General features: G+C 62.0%; 2 protein-coding genes and 2 long non-coding RNA genes across 13 annotated transcripts in view; 1 reads left to right on the top strand and 3 right to left on the bottom strand.

Annotated features, from left to right (window-relative positions):
- The window catches only part of LOC144613004 (uncharacterized), a 30,177-nt gene extending 27,028 nt beyond the window's left edge, over positions 1-3,149 (bottom strand). For both annotated transcript variants that reach the window (XR_013550312.2, XR_013550313.2), the window contains exon 1: positions 2,765-3,149. This is a non-coding gene — a long non-coding RNA (uncharacterized LOC144613004). The remainder of the gene's footprint in view (positions 1-2,764) is intronic.
- On the top strand, positions 2,601-13,500 carry RNH1 (ribonuclease/angiogenin inhibitor 1). Of its 9 annotated transcripts, XM_060607640.2 has the most exons (11): positions 6,404-6,498; positions 6,687-6,759; positions 8,527-8,632; positions 9,467-9,637; positions 10,092-10,262; positions 10,771-10,941; positions 11,015-11,185; positions 11,310-11,480; positions 11,746-11,916; positions 13,032-13,202; positions 13,296-13,500. In XM_060607640.2, the coding sequence occupies exons 3-11, from the start codon at positions 8,547-8,549 to the stop codon at positions 13,381-13,383; spliced, it is 1,371 nt and encodes a 456-aa protein (XP_060463623.1). In that variant the 5' UTR covers positions 6,404-6,498; positions 6,687-6,759; positions 8,527-8,546; the 3' UTR covers positions 13,384-13,500. The 9 variants fall into 9 exon arrangements, with proteins under 9 accessions (XP_060463618.1, XP_060463624.1, XP_060463620.1 ...); XM_060607635.3 differs by lacking the exons at positions 6,404-6,498; positions 6,687-6,759 and adding an exon at positions 2,601-2,723; XM_060607641.3 differs by lacking the exons at positions 6,404-6,498; positions 6,687-6,759 and adding an exon at positions 2,619-2,723 and having other exon boundaries at positions 8,530-8,632.
- Positions 4,618-6,029, bottom strand: LOC144613005 (uncharacterized). The gene is made up of 3 exons (XR_013550314.2): positions 5,917-6,029; positions 5,570-5,718; positions 4,618-4,862 (listed from the first exon to the last, which is right to left on the bottom strand). It is a non-coding gene; the product is annotated as an uncharacterized LOC144613005 (long non-coding RNA).
- The window catches only part of PTDSS2 (phosphatidylserine synthase 2), a 24,178-nt gene continuing 17,849 nt past the window's right edge, over positions 13,462-19,790 (bottom strand). The window contains exons 4-12 of the mRNA XM_060607632.3: positions 18,679-18,746; positions 16,671-16,805; positions 16,186-16,236; positions 15,772-15,885; positions 15,564-15,682; positions 15,212-15,326; positions 14,993-15,138; positions 14,715-14,900; positions 13,462-14,557 (exon numbers count right to left, since the gene is read on the bottom strand). Coding sequence (XP_060463615.1) covers positions 14,398-14,557; positions 14,715-14,900; positions 14,993-15,138; positions 15,212-15,326; positions 15,564-15,682; positions 15,772-15,885; positions 16,186-16,236; positions 16,671-16,805; positions 18,679-18,746 — 1,094 coding nt within the window. The 3' untranslated portion in view covers positions 13,462-14,397. The remainder of the gene's footprint in view (positions 14,558-14,714; positions 14,901-14,992; positions 15,139-15,211; positions 15,327-15,563; positions 15,683-15,771; positions 15,886-16,185; positions 16,237-16,670; positions 16,806-18,678; positions 18,747-19,790) is intronic.

The following is a 19,790-nucleotide window of genomic DNA, read 5'->3' as shown; positions in this document are numbered from 1 at the left end:
CACACACTGGGGTCTCCCTCCTCAGCCCCTCCGCTCCTGTTTCCTGAGACCCTCTATGTCGGGACCCTGCAACGGGCTCGAGGAAGTGGCAAGAAGAATCCAAAGGCTTTCTACTTCAGGAAACATGGAGTCTGGTGGGGACAGAGGCATAAGGGTGGGAGCAGGTGGGAAGGGGCCGAGAACTCATGTCCGTCGGACGCCTGTCTGGGGCTGGATCGAGAAGACAGTGCACGCTGGAAGCGGACGAGAGTGGTCACCTGCAGGAGGGACGATACGAAACTGCAGCCGGGGTGCCTCTATGCAGCAAAGATCCCGCGGCAGCTGAACTCAGTTTAAGGACGAAGATAAAGACTTAGCTGGGAGAATCAGGTGAGTTCAAAAATAAAGACCTAAGTCTCGGTGAATCCCACGTGGCCCCCTTTGTCTGGGACGCACGAGCGGTGGTGACGTTCAAGTTCAGCTTCACTGGTCCTCACAGCAGCCAAGTCCTCACATCCGCATGGATGTCACAAAGGGGACCAAACAGGGCCAAACCCTTGTTTTAAACAGTTTTCTTTATCCTTACAAGAATTTCAGGAAACAAATCTAAGAGGTTATGGCACAGAAAAGAATAAAATGAAAGTAGACCATTTTAGCAGCTTTCCAAAAATGTGACTCTTGTGGTAGGCGAGGGAGCCACTCCCACAGTCAGCCTGGGAGAGCCGGTCCGGTGTCCCGGGATGAAGTCGAAACCTCACACCCAGAGTCCAGCTAAAGGGCCCTGTTTCTGCATTGCACACTCGCATAAGCAATGTTTAGAGCCCACGCGTGTGAGCACTGACCTGCATTATGTCACGGAACCCGCGCCACCTGGAGGGAGGTAGCTGGTGGCACTAGTGCACACGTGAAAATGACCAAGCTTAGAGGGGCACGGTGTCTGCCCGTGGTCACCACAGGGCAAGGTCACGCCCAGGTCGGCTGGTTCCAGGCCCTGGGCTCAACCATCTCCTTTGAAGACAACCAGTAGAGCAGTTTAATAAAATGCCAAAGATCAACTCTGACACATAGTTCCCGTATTTGCAAACCTCATCTGCCAAAACGTCAATTCTGAGAAATGAGGACTAGTCCACAACTTCTTCATGGACAAGCACCCGAAATGTAAGTCGTAACATTTATGGACTAAAGTTCGTGATGTCTATTCCCGTGAGAACATTTCTGATCCCCGCTCAGACGTGTACTCACTTTAGGCCCAATTCCAACAGTCTTAGACTATTATTTCCCAGTAAACACAGAAATGAACTAAAACAGAGACAACAAGACGGGTACATCTGGCACCAGCACGTAATCTCAAGATATCACGTGAGTATCACCATGTTTCGGCAAAAACAAGTGCCCAGATTTCTTCTCCCTCGAATCCACCCAGCTTTGTAATACCTGTAGGGCATCTGTGACCCCTGAGGCCTTCACTGCTGCCCCACGTGTGGCTCCAGGTGGCAGGCCTTGGCCTTGCTTACCCCTCCTTCCTCCCAGGCACCTGCAGAGGTGCTGGCTCACAGAAGGTCTCCCAAAGTTTGCTGAAACTAATTTTAGAAAAGTTCATCAAGGTCAGTATGCTATGTCTGTAGAACAGGAAAGTGCGTAGTATAATTAAATAATCAATTCATATTAAAACTGTTAAAATAAAATTCTGGCGCTTAAGGAGTAAGTTCTGGAGAAAAGCCAGTTTTTTCCTGAGCACCCTCCCATCCCTTTTGCTCCGGGAGCCGGAGACGGCTTCCCCTACCAGCCTGTCAAGCACAGCTGCTTTCTCTCCTGGAGGGCGGGTCCCTGTCCTCCTTGCTCCTGACTGCTGCTTCCAGACCTTTCTTCCCCTCCTCCGTAAAACTCTCAGCTTTCAATTTTATGCCCCCGATTGAGCGCCACTTGTTTCAGTCTGTGGACACCTGGCCACGCCCCTCATCAACCCGTGGTCCCGCAGGGAACCCTCCCAGGCCGGGCCTCGGCTCCCACGGTTCCCTCCACCAGGGATTTCTGCCTGGTCTGCTCGATGTCCAACCCTCAGCACCTACAGCACAGCCGGGCACAAGGGGTTATATAATAAACATTTATTGAATGAATGCACTTGAGTGGGGCACAGAATTAGAACAGCTCTTGACAGGGTTAGACAAATGAAACACTGCGCACAGATTACAAACGTCGCCTTGTGAATAACACTCTTTCCTACAAAATCATCTTTTCTGTCTCTCTACTCGTGTATACTCTCCAGCTCTAACGCGCAGTCGATGCTCCGCAGAGCACCGCCGTACACAACCTACGAACCGAGCCCCCAGCCCCATCACGTTAATGTCACTGCCTGGACCCGGCGTCCGAGACACGCCACGGCACGCGCCTTCTGCCCCGGCGGGGGAGCCGTGAGGGTCGAGCCGGGACCACCCATTCCGCCCTGCGGCCACGTGAGACCTCGGAGACCAGGTGCTCCGCCTCGGAGAAAAGCTGCCCGGGCCCCGCCTCATGCGAGGCCCCGCCCCCGCCCCAGGGCCCCGCCCCACACGAAGCCCCGCCCCGCCGGCACTAGTGAGGCCGTCTAGGCCCGGCCCCCTACCGCCTAGGTCCCGCCCCTCCGCCTAGACCCCGCCCCACCATCGGTCCCGACGCGGCAGCTACGCGGCGCCCCGGCGCGGCGCCCCGGCCAGGCCCCCCCCCCACCGTCGGAAGTGGGCCGCCTCCCAGTCCGTCGTCTGGAGGTCAGTCACTGCAAGGGTCCGCGCCCGGGGTCAGCTCTTACCAGCGCCGGCCTTGGGTCGACTGTGGATTCGCGCCGGGCCCTGCTGCGGCCATGCTGCCCGGGAGAGACGTGCGCTATTGAAGCGACACTGGGGGGCTGGGTGCTGGAGCCGGGGGTGCTGGGGGCGGGGACGGGGTCGTGGGGGGAGCCGTCTGGACTGGGGGTCGGGGCGGGGCCCCGCGGGCGTCCGCGCGTCCCGATGACGTCAGGGCATCCGTGTGCGCCCTCCGCGCGTGCGCCCTTACCGCCGGCCCACTTCCCGGGGCACGCTGGGAGTCCCTGCTCTGGGGCGCTGGGTGTGCGCTTGTGCTGTCGGAGTCTTGGTAGTTCTGTCCTTTCCTTGTTGGGGCCCGACTTGATCTCTGGTCTTTTGGCGCCCAGCAAGCTACACAAGCAGGGACTGGCTCAGCCGACATTTTCCCCGGAGTAATCCTGGACCTTGTTCCCCAAAGAACCGCCCCTCCAAGGAGGACGGCCCTGGCAGAGGGGAGTTGCCCGGGTCACCCCCCCAGGATACTGGGCCTGGCCATCTCCCCGCCCGGCAACTCTGCCCGTGTCAAGTCACCCGAGAACCCTGGGGAGAGCTGTTTGGAAGGCTCACGTGGGGAAGACAAAACGTAAATGGGACGGCACCTCGGAGGGGTCAGGGTTGTCAGAGGATTGGCTGAAACTTAAAAAGGGCGTCCAGGCACTTTGCATTATTGGGCTGGCATCATTGGCACTCGGGTGTGGAGACTTGCGAGTGTGGGGAAAGCCAGTGGACTTCTGCAGCGTTTCAGGTCGCCAGGTGGGCAGTGTGTTGGAAGGACCTCACGACCAGGCAAGCCACCCTCTTGGATGGTGTGCCAAGAAGGTAACCAGGTAGGAAAATATGCTGCAAAGCCTGAAAAACCTGAAAACAGTCAATGTCAGCCTGTAGATACTGGTTGAGCGAACTGGATACATTCAGTTGCACAATGTGGTCATTAAAAGATTGTATTACATACTGATTAGTGTACCTGTATGTTTGCATATACAGGGTATACACAAGTACTCTTAAAAATACAGCAGCTCCATAATGCTTTAATTTCCTACTGCTGCTGTAACACATTGCCGCAGATTTATTTTACAGCTCTTAAGACTGGAAGTGGGAGATGGGCCCTAGGGGTCAAATCGAACTATCCACCGGCCTGGTTCCTTCCAGAGGGTTGCAGGGGAGAATCTGCTTCTTGGCCTTTTCCAGCTTCTAGAGGCTGCCTTCTTCCCTCTTCAAAACACAGCCACTCCAACCTCTGCTTCCATTGTCATATCTCTGATTTTCACCCTTTTGCGTCCCTCTTATACAGACCCTCATGATTACTTTGGGCCTATCCAAGTAATGCAGGACAGTCTCTCCATCTCAAAACCTTTAACTCAGTCACATCTGCAAAGACCCCTTTGCCACATAAGGTAGGGATCAGGACCTGGTCATCTTTGGTTATTATCCTGCCTACCATTACTAATATCTCGTTTTTTGTTAAGAATACGTGTGTCGTGCATTCAGAGAAGTAGGAGCATATCCAGAGATGTCAGAGCCTTTGTGTCTGGAAGGCGGCATATTAGGGCTTTTCATTTTCTTATCTGTATCTTCTGGTTTTTCTACAAAGACCACATACCGCTCCTGTGACAAAAATCGTTTTATAGCAAAGGAAACCATCAACAAAATGAGAGGACAAACTACTGATTGGGAGAAGATATTTGCAAATGATATATCTGATAAGGGGTTAATATCCAAAAAAACATAAAGAACTCTTACAACACAACACCCAAAAACAAAAAACCCAAAACAGTCTGGTTAAAAATGAGCAGAGGACCTGAACAGACATTTCTCCTAAGAAGAGACCAGCTATCCAGCAGACACATGAAAAGCACTCACCATCACTCGTCAGGGAAACGCAAATCAAAACCACAACGAGATGCCACCTCACGCCTGTCAGAACGGGTAAGATTTATTGGTGAGGATGTGGGGAAAGGGGAACACTCTCGCACCGTGGGTGGGGATGTAACTGGAGAACAGTAGGGAGGTTCCTCAGAGTTAAAAATACCAAATGATCCTTTAATTTCATTTCTGGGTATCTGCCTGAAGAAAACAAACAAAACCCTGTGGAAGTTGGCTGGAACACTGTTGCACCCAGAGGCCCCTCCACTCTCAGCCGCCCGCAGCCTTCAGGAGCTTCTGCAAGAAACTCAGAAACCCAGTTCCCAGCTCCACTCTCCCCTCCCTGCATCGAGGTGGAAGGGAGCTGCTCTGCTGCCTCCGCTTGATGACAGCCTGACAGCTTGCACCTGCTCTGGGGGTGGGGGTGGGGGGCTCTGCTTTGGCCCACCTCTGCGAACCCGCTTGGGACCCCTGGCGCCCCACAGTGGTGGCCCTGACCCCCTTGTCTGTTGGCGCCCGGCAAGCTGCCCAAGGAAGGACTGGCCCAGGCAAATATTCTCGCCAAATTGAATAACCCTTCGCCTTATTCCCCTCAAAGGACAGACTCCCCACCTCCCGGGTCCCTCATCCCCTACCCATACTGTGCTGTCCCCTGGTGGCCACAGAGTTCACGCTAGGTCTGCAGCGGGCACTCTCCAATGTTTGCGCAACTGAGCACAACAACCCGTCTCCCTCCGGCCTGCCTGCGCAGCCTCTGGGCCTCAGCCTCAAGAGACCTGCTCTCACTGGGGAAGTGACCTCCGTCCTGCCCCTCCAGCACTCACTCCTGACTCGCTTTTATCCTGCATCATCCACCCTCCTCCCCACCTTTGCACTTTCCACATTCTAAATGCTATGAATTTACTCACACGGGACTGCGAGCTCCGTGAGGCCTGAGACGTTGCTCTGCTTGGCCTGCAGCCGGAGCGCCCACCATAGCGCCTGGCACTCAGTAGGTGGTCGGTAAGCAGTGGTCGAAGTGACGGAGGCCGGTGTGATGAGAACGCACCCATCATCCCTGATCTAACGAGCGTACGGGTCCGTGAGGGACGCCCTTGAACAGATCACCGCAGCGCGTCCAAGCGGGAGAGCTGACACACGAGCTCCAGGCGCGCGCGCCCCAGGAGGTGGCCCACGCGGGCCGAGAGCAAGGCGTAAAGCGCCGCCCCCCGGCCTTTTTGAAACACAGTGTGCCCTGTTCCGCGTGTCTGAAAACCTTAACAAGGTCCTCCTGAAGACCTTTCCCCGTCAGTGATGGTTCTCACGGGCAGAGTCGGGGTGCTGCAGAGAAGCCCTGACGGTCGGGCCTCCCCTTCTTTGTAATGCAAGTGCCCGAGTTCGGTTTTGCCTGCGGAGCACCCGCTCCCAAACGGCCCTCGCCTAGAAACGCTGCCCGCGAGAGATGGAGGGCGGGCCCCCGTCTGGGGCTAGGGTGCCCCGGGAGACGAGGCGGGGTGGCGGGGTGGCGGCGCGCGGGTGAGTCGCGCCGCTCGGGCTGCGGCCCAGGACGTGGCCCCACCCCCAGGACAGGGCCCGGACCACGCCCCAGGCCCCCGCGGAAGCAGCGGCTCGGCCCGAGGTGAGCTGCGCGGCGAGCGGGCCGGGGGCGGGAGCGGGGGCTGGGGCGACCCGCGTCCGGACCCTCCGCGGGGCCCCTCGCGCGCGAGCCCCGAGAGGCCACCGCCCCGCAGAGCAATCCCGCGCGGGCCCCGGCGTGCGGGGAGGGCGGCGGCCGCGGCCCTGGGAGGCCTCGTGCGGACCCCGGCTCACCCCCGGGCGCCCCCCGCGCCTCGCGCAGGTAACCGCGCGGCGCGGGGCCGCCGGGCTTGGGGCTCAGTGGGCCCGGGACGCGCTTCAGCCTTCCGGTGCGGTTCGGGTGGGCTCAGGCCGGGGACGCAACCCCCCGGCTCCTGTCCTCCGGGCACGGCCCTGCGCAGCGGCCATTTGTCACACGCGAAAGCACTAAGTGCCCTCTTGGGACCCTAGGGAGCAGCCGAGCTGGTGGGGGTCCTGATTCCGGGAGAAGCAGGGAGATACGGCGTCTTTGCGGGCATTACAGGTTTTCCTGGGGTTCTCAAAGGGATCCGTGGCCCACAGACGTTAAGAAGTGTCCTCCTAGCGCCACAGCCCAACCAAGGGGTTCTCCCAGGGTCTGGTCAAGCCCTGGGAGGGTGTTGGCGGGGGGGGGTGGGGGGGGTGGGGGGGGTGGGGAACTCAGCTGCTCGCTTCGGGTTTCCTTGTTCTGCACTGCAGATCACCTCGGGAGAGCCCAGGCCCTGGAAGTCAGACAGGATTCGGAGAGAGGGTCCCTCTGAAGCCCCGCCTCCCACTCCCTTTCTCCCGTGATGACTAAGGATTCTGGATTCAGGGTTTACTGACCACACCCTGGGACCCGCGGGGGCGGAGCCGGTTTGCTCGCGCGGCCTGGCCTGGGCAGCGGGCTGGGCGTGCTCTGGGTTCCTCCTTTGGACGGTTGTGGGAGCCAGCTTCCTCCGCGGGCTCATCCGCCAGGACATGCACACGTAAACCTTGCCTGCTGGTTGGCGGGAGCCTTTACCTGGTCCGCGCCTCCCAGGGACTTTGGCCCTGAACCTGCCGGGGTTGGGAGGGGGACTCCTGCCTTCGGCCAGGGACACGAATGAGGCAGTTTTTGCAGGAAGTTGGGGTGTCGTGGCACCAGGAGCCTTACATGGGGTTGAGTCATCCTGTTTGTCCTGACCTTTCTGGAAGGCAGCAGGAATTCATTGTTTCCAGGTGTGGGTCCTTCCTGGGCTTGCTGTTGCATTTGAGTGAAACCCAGCTCCCTTCCCTGCCTCCACCCCAGCAGGACGCCCTTGCTCTCGCCTGCCAGCGGCCCCCCTGCCACAGTCAGTGCTCCCCTAAAGCTCCAGCAGGCAGTTAATCGTTTACCCAGGCTCTGTGCTGTCCCTGGTGAGCTGCTCCCATGCCAGACTGCTTTGCCAAAGTCCTGCCTGATGGCCTGATTTCTCCGTGGCCCTGGGTTGACCCAGGGTGGGGCTGAGGATGTGCCCCGGCCTGTTTGGAGTCTTCAGCCCCCAGAAAGGGACTGTGGACATGGGCACCAGAGTGACCATCCATGAGTGCACCACCCAGAGTGCGGGCCAGTGGGCCTGGGGTCCCACCCCCCACCCCCCACCTACTCAGCCCTTTCCAGGGCATCTGGGGCTGATACCCCTCGGAGAACTGTTAGCTGAGCACAGGCAGCTCAGGCCCAGGGTCCTGGAATGCCAGGGTGGGGCTTCTCTAGCCTTCTCTAGCCAGGTGGGGCTGTGGCACTGCCTGCCCAGCCAGTGCAGCCCTCTGGTCCTAAGAGGGGAGAAGCTGGCTGAGCTGGCAGGCAGAGTGTCCATGGCACTGGACGGATCGCTGGTCCCCGTACTCCACCTGCTGGGGTCCTTAAACTGTGGCGTCACCCAGGCAAGCGAGAAGCAGGGGCTGCCGATGGCCGGCGCAGGTCCTGGCCCGGCTGGGCAGGAGGGGCCCATAAAGGCGGAGCGTGGGAGGCTGAGGGGTGAGGCCCACAGCATTGTCCCCAAGCTCTGCGCTGGCCTTTGTCAGGGGAGCCCAGCAGGTGCAGCCTCCCCCCGCCCACCCCCGACCTTGCTCCTGGAGGCTGTGGTGTATAAGGGTGCTGAAGAAAGGAAACAAAGCTGGTGCTCACTGGCCAAGGGAGGGGCCGTGGCTTCTGAACCATCGGCCCCCACTTGGGGGTCCTATTAGGGCTTTCTGTCCCTCTGCGGGGTCCCTGGCCCATCAGGCGTTGAGGGAGTCTGGCTACAGTGTTCTCCGTCCACCTTCTGTCTAGAAGACACTTCACCTCGAACCATGAATCTCGACATCCAGTGTCAGCAGCTGAGTGACGCCCGGTGGACGGAGCTCCTGCCTCTGATCCAGCAGTACCAGGTGGTCAGGTAGGTGCACACGGAGGCGGCAGGCGGGCCCCCACCCCCGGCCGGCCGCTCTGCCGCCTTCCCCAGCGCCACAGTGGGCGGGGCTTCTGATGCACAGTGCACACTTCACATGGTCCCCCTGTCCCTTCTTGTCCTCGGCCACCCGACTCTTGAGCCTGCTCAGGCTCTGGGAAGTCTTTCTGACTTCCCGTCGGGGCTGAGTCACGAGCTTTTCACGAGAATATGCAGAAATGCTGTTGTGTCTGCGGGGTATGTTGTATCCTACCGACCGCCGTGGCACCCAACGGCCCCCTCTGGTCACCGTGACCACCTGTGAGGGCGGCGTCTGCCAGCTGTCCCCACTACAGGGTTCCTGTTTTCTCTTTGTAATTGGTAAATATCTTGGGTGAGATACGCAGAGACTGCTAACATCCTGCTTCTGCTCAGACTTTCGCCTCCTGATTTTGTCATCCGTCGGTGGATCTTGCCAGAACAGTTATTACCGGGCCTTTGTCTAATGGGGATTTTTAATCCCCTCGTTCCGTTCACATTTATCAGCCGTCATTCTCCTGTGAGCGACAGCTGGTTTTCCTCCCACCCGCGTTCAGTTCTCACTGGTCGGGTGGCCCCTGCCGTTCGTGCCCCTCCGAGGTGCTGTGCCCTTTCTGTGGCACTTCTCAGAGCTGCCGCCTGGTGCCGGTCTGGTGTTTCCCGGGAGGCAGACGAGAGCTCTCACGTGCCGACTGTGCCCCCGCGGTGCGGCGCGGAGGGTGTGGGGGCCCAGACGTCACCTGTGCATGTGCTGGTGTCTTCGGCGGAAGCTTCGTGAGGTGACCCGTACGCTCCCGTCCACAGGCTGGATGACTGCGGCCTCACGGAGGTGCGGTGCAAGGACATCTGCTCTGCCCTCCAGGCCAACCCCTCGCTGACCGAGCTGAGCCTTTGCACGAATGAGCTGCACGATGCCGGGGTGCGGCTGGTGCTCCAGGGCCTGCAGAGCCCCAGCTGCAGGATCCAGAAGCTCAGGTGAGCCTGTATGATCCACACGGCCCAGGTGCTTGCCCCACCCCGAGCTCAGGTGTGGACCTACTGGTCAGCCTGGGGAAGGGGGGCGGGAGGCAGCAGCAGGTCCTGGAGGGTGGGGGCTCCTCCCGCCTTGTCTCGGGCCCCTGTCCCCCCGTGGGGTCTGTTCACGCCACGGCCCTGCCTGCTGTTCCTGGGCTCGCGACCCAGTGTCCTCTAGGCCCCGAGGTGCATCCCCTCCTGCCCTCTGTTCCTTTGCCGGGAGACCCCAGAGGAGGTGGCGGCCCTCTTGCAAGGCCAGGCCCGGGGCTCTCCCAGGCGAGGGGGTCGGGGTGGGGGAGAGGTGCTGGTGCTGTGTCTGCTTCACCCCGGCTCCTGAGGACAGAGGGGCACTTTCCCTGGGGGCCATGGCCTGGCTGGCGGGGACCCTGCTGATGGCTGACTGGGTGTGCTCCAGCCTCCGGAACTGCTGCCTGACGAACACCGGCTGCGAGGTCCTGCCCGACGCGCTGCGCTCCCTGCCTACCCTGCGCGAGCTGCAGCTCAGCGACAACCCGCTGGGGGACGCGGGCCTGCAGCTGCTCTGCAAAGGACTCCTGGACCCCCAGTGCCACCTGGAGAAGCTTCAGTGAGTGTGGGGCCTGCCACCCAGGCCGCCCCCAGCCCTACACTTCCGGGTCACTGTGGTTTTGGCTGAGGACTGCCCTGGGCAAGCCCTTGCCTCAGCGTGTTGGCCGCAGGGAGCTTTGAAGAGGGAGCTCTGGGGGACCTGCCGATGGTCCTTGTGTGTGATGCTGGGGCTGTGGTCCAAAAGCTAAAAGGTGGCCTGTAGCCCCACATCACGTGTGGGGCGGCCTGGCCACCAGAAGTGTGCTGATGGGCTCAGCGAGGGAGGAAGACAGGCAGACCCAGATCGGGAGACTGGCATCTTTCTCCCGGGTCCAGTGACCCCCAAGCTCAGGGTGGGGCTCGTGGTTGGCGGCCGGCTTCCAAGCGGCCCTGAGCGCCCACCGTGCAAGGAGATGGCCCCTTAGCCCAGCAGCCCTCTAGTCTCATGCGCCCTGCAGCCCGGGGCGGGAGAGGAGACCCGGACCGAGCTCCCTTGGCCAGAGTTCCCAACACCCACCTGTCCCCAGGCTGGAGTACTGCAACCTGACGGCCGCCAGCTGTGAGCCCCTGGCCGCAGCGCTCAGGGCCTGGAGGCACGTCAAGGAGCTTGTGGTGAGCAACAACGACATCGGCGAGGCTGGCGTGCAGGTGCTGTGTCGGGGCCTGGTGGACTCTGCCTGCCAGCTGGAGACGCTCAAGTAAGTGTGGGGTCTGGCGGGGGGACGGGACCACGGGGGCTTCCCAGTTCTGCCGGCCCCCCTGTGCCCCCAGACTGGAGAACTGCGGCCTCACGCCGGCCAGCTGTAAGGACCTGTGCGGTGTCGTGGCCTCCAAGGCCTCGCTGCAGGAGCTGGACCTGGGTGACAACAAGCTGGGTGACCAGGGCATCGCCACACTGTGCCCCGCGCTGCTGCACCCCAGCTCCCGGCTCAGGGTCCTGTGGTGAGTTTGCGCCCGCCCTGCTTCCTCAGAGAGCCGTGGCCCCAGCGGGCAGGTGGGGAGTATCTGAGAAGATTGGCTGTGTGTCCCCTGGGGGCCCTGCAGTGATGCGGCCCCGGCTCTGCAGGCTCTGGGACTGTGACATCACCACCACGGGCTGCAGAGACCTGTGCCAAGTGCTCAGGGCCAAGGAGAGCCTGAAGGAGCTGAGCCTGGCAGGCAATGCGCTGGGGGACGAGGGTGCCCGGCTGCTGTGCGAGAGCCTGCTGGAGCCTGGATGCCAGCTGCAGTCCCTGTGGTGAGCGCAGCCCGATGGCAGCCGGGGGACGGTGGGCCTGTGAGGAGCGTGGCGCCTGGGGACACCTCAGGGATGACGGTGGTGCTGGTGCCCCGGGGCCCAGGCCCCAGGTCAGCTTCTGTGCCTGCGGGGGGGGGGGGGGGGGGGGGGGAGGCGTGCGGGAGGGGGTGCCGTGTGTCCCTGGAGGGCGGGCGTTGAGGGGCTCGGGGCCTCCGCACCCCGGAGGTGTGGGCGTGGCCAGGCCCTAGTGCTGTTTCTCTCCCAGGGTGAAGTCCTGTGGCCTCACGGCCGCGTGCTGCCCCCACGTCAGCGCGATGCTGACCCACAACAAGCACCTCGTGGAGCTGCAGATGAGTGACAACAAGCTGGGCGACTCCGGCGTCCAGGAGCTGTGCCAGGGCCTGAGCCAGCCTAGCGCCACGCTGCGGGTGCTCTGGTGAGCGAGCACGGGCGTGCCTGGCACGTCTCAGTCTGATGGGTCCAAGTCCGGGGTCCCGCGCATCCCCCTGGGGCCCCTCCCTACTCCTGACGGCCACGTCTGGCAACTCCCGGAACCCGCGGGCTCCCAAAGGCCTGGCAGCACCTGCTTTGTGCGCTGGGACCCCTGGCCCCTGCCCTGCACGGCTGTGTTCCGGGGTCCTGGTTCCTTTGTTGTGCTGGACGCCTGCTTGTGCTCCAGTGTCGAGCCTTTGAGGATTTTCCCGATCTTGTTTCTTCCTTCCTGGAGCTCTCAGGAACCCACTGCTGGGTCTCACCGACCGCCCTGTAGCCCGACACCCCGTTGTTTCTGTTCTCTCTTTTGGCCCGTCAGCCGTTTGCTTCTGGTGTCGCAGGTTTTGGCTTTGTTGGCGGCCTCTGGATCTCTGCTTCTCACTGTGGCTTCTGGGGATGCCTGGCCATGCTGGGCGGGACACAGGTGAAGGGTGTGGCTGAAGAAGCCCTGGACAGCTGGCCCTGCAGGCTGAGCCCGACAGGGTCCCCTGCTTTTCTATCCAGAGGGCCTGGTCTGCTGCCAGCTCCTTGGGGTGCTCTGGGGGCGTGGCTTGGGTCCACAGCTCCACCCCCCACCTAGGTGTCCTTGCTCTGGAGGCTGGAAGCCTCTGTGTACTTTGTGCCTCCTGCCACCCTCCTCCCTCCCACCTTTGGCCTCTGGGTGCCTCCGTGGCAGCCCAGCCAGGCTCCAGCACCTGGCGGTGAGCAAGCAAGCAGCTGTAGGAGGCCCTCTGGTGACCCGAGTTGGCCCCGGGGAGGTTGTGGCCAGGGTGTGCCAGCCTCGGGTCCGTCTGACCGCTCAGCCTGGAGGGCAGCCGTGTGCACCTTCTTTCCCTCTCTGGTTGGGATGTCTGCCTGGGGCTGGCCACTGGGCCAGAGACAGACGTGCTCCCGAGCCCGAGGTCTGGGGAACGGCTACGACCCTGAGGTCTCGGCGCATGGTGTGCACGCACACGTGCCTCGGGGCTCCATGAATATCGCGGTGCGGGGCCAGCCCTGCCAGCACCCTGTTCTGTGGCGGATCCTCTCGTCGTGACCCGTGCCCTGCTGTCTGCCCAGGCTGGGGGACTGCGACGTGGCCAACGGCGGCTGTAACAGCCTGGCCTCGCTCCTGGTGGTCAACCGCAGCCTGCGGGAGCTGGACCTCAGCAACAACTGCATGGACGACCGGGGCATCCTTCGGCTGATGGAGAGCCTGGAGCGGCCTGACTGCGCGCTGGAGCAGCTGGTGTGAGTGGGGCGTGGTGGGGGGAAGGGGGAGGGGGGCGGGAGCTGGGGGATGGCCCGCGAGGCCGTGACCCCGCCGCCTCCCCGCGCACGCAGCCTGTACGACATCTACTGGACGCAGCAGACCGAGGACCTCCTCCAGGCCCTGGGAGAACGCAAGCCAGGCCTGCGGATTATCTCCTGAGAGGCCTCCTGCCCCTCCCCCTCCGGACCTCCTGGCTGAGAATGAAGAGAAGTGTTCAAATCGATGGACTTCTGTGGGAAAGTTTCAGACACTTTTATTAAAGCACTTTTTTTGGCAGGAGGAGTGCTTGTCCTTCTTGTGGGGTCTCCACCAGGCACGGTGTCCGTGTCGCAAGTGTAACGCTTCTGTTAGGGCTCCCCCACTGGGTTCGTGCAGCGGCCCATCACCCCCACTGGAAGCAGCTCCGGGGCGGCCCATCTGCACACCTGCCCCCGTCCCCCCAGCCCTCTGGGCAGCACCAGCAGTGGGCACACGATGCACAGGGCCCACAGGGCCGGGAGCTGGTAAGGACCTGCTTTGCTTGTTCTGTTAGCTCTCGAAGACCCTCTGCCCCTCCTCCCAACCTCAGGCCCAGGGCCTTTGAGTTTCTGACTCCACGTCCCTCAAGGAGCCAATCCGGTGACCTCCGGCCCCGTTCACACCCCCAGGTTTGCTGGGTCAGATGAAGCCTCCCCAGGAAGTGGCTCAGGGCTGCCTGCTTAGACCTGCCCCTTCTCAGCTGTCTCAGGGTATCACTGGATGGTCATCCTTCACATGTGCCGTCGAGGGGCTAATGGGGGTCCAGTGAGGTGCAGTCAGGGCTTCAGAGTGGCTGGGGGCCCAGGGAGCAGAGGAAGGCACCGTGATGCCTCTGCTGGGCCTGAGCCGTCCGTCTGGGTGCTGAGGGCTCGCCGTGGCCCAGAGGCCGGCGGGCTGACTGTGCAGAAAGGGGAGGGGACCAGCTGCCCGGAGCAAGCCCAGCCACACGGGTCAGGCTGAGAGGAGCCCCAGGAGCACATGTGCGCGGGCACGCGCACACACACACACACACACACACACACGCCTGGGTCAGGGGCCACCTGCATCCCACAGAGCCCAGCTATGTGCATGGGAGAAAGGGAAAATAAAACCACAAGGGCTGAGGCCTGTCAGAAGGTTCCAGCAGGCCCGGGCTCTGGGCAGTCGTGAGGTGCATCAGTTTGGGGCTGGCACCCCCTCCCTCTCAGGCTCCGCAGGCCCTGGGGGGTCTTCCGGCCCAGGCAGGTGTCCATCCATGTCGCCCCCGGCTCTGCCCTGGTCCCCCCGGCTCTGCTGCTTCTGCCGTCGAGTCTCCTTGTACCTCAGGGTGATGTCCCTGGGGACGGTGGGGGCCGAGTCACCACCGGCCGGCCCCTAGCAGTCCCCTCACAGGGACGCCCCCACCCCGCTACAGGCAGGGGCCGCGGGACGCAGACACCAGCCGAACACGGCCCCCGAGCTGGTGTCGAGGCCACCGGGAGCACGGCACTCACCGCAAGAAGAAGCGCCAGATGGTCCAGGTGAGCACGAGCACAGAGCCGAGCGTCCAGCACTGGGAGATGTAGAAGGGCAGCGACAGCGTGAGCGTATGTGGGTCGTACTTCACCACGATGAGCAGCTCTGTGACCGTGATGGCCGCCACCAGCCAGGCCTGCTGGCCCAGCTTCTTGTGGAGCTTCCTGCGGGGGAGGGCACTCGGCTGAGGGCGCTGCGGCTGTGCCCCAGGGGCAGCGACGCCCAGTGTGCCCAGGCCCGCCCCCCCGGCTCTCACGGGTCATCCATGAAGTCGTAGATCTCCCGCATGGCCACGCCGCCCACGTTCACAAAGAAGACCAGCCGCAGGAGGACCAGGTAGTGCTCGGGGGGCATCCACAGCACGAACTTCAGGTAGAACGTGTTCAGCTCTGCCAACAGAAACTGGGGGACAGAGGAGGGTGGGTGGCGAGCCGGGCTGCCCAGCAGGCGCGCACACGAGACTGGCCAGCCTTACCACCAGGATGATGCCGCACACGGCCAGCCAGCGGCGCAGGCTGGAGGCGGGCTTCCACTCGAAGCGGACCCAGCTGTAGGGCGTGAACTGGAAGGCGATTCTCTTCATCTTGCCCCTGGGAGCACAGGTGCCCGTCAGCCCGGGGCCCCTCTGCTCCACCCGGCAGCCGTGCCGGGGACCCGTGATGGGCGGGAGACCCCACTCCCCAGCGCCCTCCCGGGTCACCTAACGGGGGCAGCTCCTGGAGAGCCTCTGAAAAATGCTGGCAGGGGATGAGGAGGACCTGATTAGACAGGCTGGGGTCGGGCTGACATCCCTCCCCCCATGGACCAGGGCAGCTCGAGAGCCGTACTTGTAGGTCGGAATGTTCCAGAGGCCCTGCCACTTGTACGTCTTCAGAGACAGCCACTCAAGAGTCTTCATGCCGCAGTAGATGCCCAGCCCATTGCAAACGAGCACATCCATGATCCACTGGGGGCGGGAGCCAGGGAGGTGGTGGGCGCCTGTGGTCCCCAGTCCCATCCTGCCCTCGACCCCCCAGGGCAGATGCTGGCACTTACGTGATCCCACCAGCACTCGCTGAAGTTGGGCAGCTGGTGCTCTAGGCTGTACTCGAGGAACTCGAACATCACACTCACGATCGTGCACATCCACCAGTCACGAATCATCAGGGTCTGCAGGCCGCGGCAGAGCGTCAGCCGCTCCAGGGCGACACCCCTGACCCCCTCAGGAGCGGGGCGAGGCACTAGTTGGAGGCCACGACACCAAGGACAAGTGCGGGTCGGGGCAGGACCCAGGGTGCCCAAGCAGTTGTGTCAACTCTCTGGACAGCTGCCTGGCCTGAGCCATGGCCCCCAGACCCTCGCCCACCACGGTCAACCACTCTGAACATCAGCCTGTGGCTGGGAAGCGGCTTCAGAGCACAAGGCAGACCTGAAAACGAGGGTGTCCTTCTGACGACGAGGTCACCTTACCTTCAGGTACCAGCCAATAAAGTGCGCAGGCACAAAGCCGTCCAGCTTGTCCTATGGGGACAGGACACTGGCCTCGTGTGCGGCCCAAAGCCACTGGTCCCTCCTTCTCCATGAGCACCTGGGCCCGGTTCCTGCCTCTCTGAGCTGTGCTGACTGGATCCCAGGGACAAAGCTGGGATCCCACACGCAGGCGGACAGCACGCCCTGACCACAGAGGAGAGCAGGTCTCCAGGCTGAGAGGCAGGGACCTGCCCCACAAGGGGGCTGCACGGACCCTTCGCCAAGTGGGCTAAGCTGAAGGGAGCCCTGGGTCAGGCAGGAGGGAGGTCAGCGCCTGGCAGGGCCCACGCCAACCCCACCCTGTCTGATCTGCAGAACGACCGGGGTTCCAGAAACATGCAGGACAGGTCAGCACCTGGGGAGCTGATTAAGCACGTGACTCCTGGCCCCACCCCGAGCACGGAGCTCCTAGGGCCCGCCTGTACCCAGACGTTGTGGAAGGGGTCACTCTCGTTGTCTGCGTCGTAGATGAGGCAGTTTCCCCCGTAGTCCCTCTCCGGCAGTGGGACTCCCAGCTTGGGGTCCACATACTTCAGAAACTGGCGGCCGTCCTGGACAGTCTGCAAGGCCAGCGCCCTGGTCAGTGAGGCCACATGCTGCTGGTGGCGACGGGAGAGCTCGGCTAAAGTCCCGAAAGCGTGCGTGTGGCCTGGGGTGTGTGGATGACGCCTCTGCCGAGTAGGGACAAACACCCTGCAGTGCAGGGACGGGCAGACGTGGTGGGGGTGGGGAGGCCCCGAGTCCAAGGAGATGCGCCACGCTCCCCACGTGGAGGCTGTGTGGGTGGGGACACAGGTGGGGTCACAGGTCACCGCTCTTGCTACTGCCCCTCTCCACAGGCCCTCCCAGAAGAAACACGACATCAGGTCAGCCTTCCCAGACACGGATACCAACAGCAGCAAACCGCCCTTTCTGGCCTTAGCGCTAAGGAGACTTCTGGGGTCGACAGACGGAAGGCTGCCTGCAGCAGACACAGCCTCACCCCTCCCTCGGGCCCCCTGTGGCCACCAGCCCACAGGGAGTGGCCCCGGGAGGCCTGCGGTCAGGACACCATCCCCTCACTCCTGCCCCAAGTACCAGACAAGGGACGAAGCAGGGCAGAGGATGAGGTCGGGTGACAGACGTCTTCTGGCCTCAGACCCGCATCACATCTGTGCCAGACAGACGCACTGCCTTGTCCTGCAACTCGACCTGTCCCCAGCTTGGGGTCTGTGGAAGTGACCCTCAGACCGTGACATCAGCCACAGGATCGGAGGCTGGGCACTGCTGTATCCAGAGAGCAGGAACCCAGACGTTCGGGCACAGCTGTGCCAGGTGCAGGCTGCAGACCCCGAGCAGGACGGTCCCGCGGCGCTGAGCACCGCACCACGGAGGACACTTGGCTGACCCAGAAACGCAAACAAGGCCAGGAGAGGCGGCCACGGTAAGGGTCCCGACAAGCGCAGGTGCCGCCCAGGGTCTGGTGGCAGGAGCTCTCTCCTGGAGGGAGCCACTGGCCAGTCGTGCCGGGAAGCAGTGCGAGCAGACCTAACACGTGCTCGGGTGCCCGCGGGCCTGTCACCAGCAGCCCCGCTCAGGAAACAGCTCCCGCTCGAGGTCAAGGCCGCCCCGCCCAGCAGGAGATGGCCCACGACCCCCACGACCCTGATGACCCCGACGCCCTCCAAGGGCCCAGGAGGCACAAGCGAGCGCGCCCCCAGGGGGTTCCCACAGGGCAGGACTTGGTGGTGGAGGGAGAGCAGGTCGGCGCTCTGGGGGACACGAGCCACTGTTGTGTCCTAGACATGAGTTTACACATACAGCTGTCAACACTCAGAACCATACACCGCGCTAAGAGTGAATCTCACCACGTGGCGATAAACCACGAGAGACAGAACTGACGGGAGCTGTGAGCTTGTGAATAAGAAAGTACTTTGTAAACTGAAGGTCACCGTCTAGGTGCACGTGGGGTTGAGCAGAAGGAAAAGCTTTAGTAAAGAGACACCAGTGCCAGCAAGTGGGGAGCCACGGTTTACTACGGAGAACGTTCCGGCCTCCCTCCGGACCATCCTGCTGCACAAGGTGCACTCGGAGGGAGAAGCCCCGAGGACTAAACCCCAGGACCAGCTAGTGGGGGTGCCGCCCTCCCCAGGGGTGGGACCCTGCTGCTCAGGGGACAGGCAGGCGTCCCACCCGAGCAGACCGTCCCACTGGGCCCCGTCGCCAGCGGGGGCCGTCTGGGCAGGGCCCACACGCGGCTCAGGGCAGAGACCCTGCTGAGACGCGGTGCCCGCAGCCTTCCCAAAGCGGACCCTTCTGGAGGGCCCCCCTCACAGCCTCGCTTCCTGCCAAAGCTCCCGAGGGGCTGGTGGGCAAAGCCTGCTCGGACACCCTTCGCTTACCGGGGCCGCGGCACCGCCCACACCCCCAGATTATCCGAGAAAACCCGCTCACCTGGAAGAGTATGAAGATGAGGAACAGCTCATAGACCACGCTGACGCAGAGCCAGAACCTCCAGTAAGCTACAGAGACACAGAACACAAGCGTCAGGGGCACCAGCCCCGCCGCTGGCCGGCAGCACGCCTGCGCGAGGCCTCACTCAGAAGCGAGCTTGGGCTGTGCCCATGCCTCCGGCCCCGATGCCTCCGGCCAGTGCTCCCAGCTTCCCCGCCCCCCCCCCCCCCCCCCGGGGCCAGAAGCGGGGGCAGCCAGCACCCTTGCGCGTGTGTACCGGTGAGACCTCTGACCTTTACCGCTGAGGAAACCTGCAGTGGGTTTCTGCCGGATGCCTTGTGGCAAGTTAAGAAAACCTATGAATCCCAGCATGCTAAGTTTTCACCACGAATGCGTAGGAGACTTCGTTTTCCTTCAGCGCTAACGCGGTGAGTTGCACTGACAACGGTCTCCAATGCCAAGCCGGAGGCTAGACCGACCCTGCTTCTGTCGAACCTTCAGGAGACTCCCATCTCCACCCGCACCGCGGGTCCCCGGAATACACACTTCACAGCTGCTGAGGGAGATCTTCAGTGTTCTCACCACAAAAAAGAAACTAATTCTGCGGGGGTGACGGGGGGCTGTCAATCACCTGGTCTACCTTAAACCCACACGTTGTTCTGGGCCAATGAAATCTTAATAAAGCAGGGAAAAAAACCACCTGTCCCCCAAATTCCTTTTATCGGCCACCTGGTTTTCATCCCTTGAAAGGGGAGGCTCAGATTTTCACCAGGGGAGGAAAGAGCAGCAGAGGAAGCATCTAAAACCATCGTCTGAGACAAATGACGGGGAGCACGTGGCTCTTGGCTTCGGCTCAGGTCGCGACCTCAGGGTCCATGAGACCAAGCCCCACAGGGGGCTCTGCGCCGGCAGCCTGGAGTCGGCTTGGGATTCTCTCCCTCTGCCCCGCCCCCCACTCACGTGCACGCCCTCTCAAAATAAATTAAAAAAACCACAAATGACAACTTTCACCTTCCAACAATCCTGACAATCCTGTTTAATACCGGCCTAAACTATCTACTTTCCCGTTGCTTGTGTCTGCTTAAAGAAACACCACCAGCTTAGTTTTAAAA

This window comes from Panthera onca, chromosome D1 (genome assembly GCF_046562875.1).
Source record: "Panthera onca isolate mPanOnc1 chromosome D1, mPanOnc1 haplotype 2, whole genome shotgun sequence".
NCBI classification, from domain to species: domain Eukaryota; kingdom Metazoa; phylum Chordata; class Mammalia; order Carnivora; family Felidae; genus Panthera; species Panthera onca.
The sequence above is the reverse complement of the archived record's forward strand: the minus strand, read 5'-3'. Positions and strand labels throughout refer to the sequence as shown.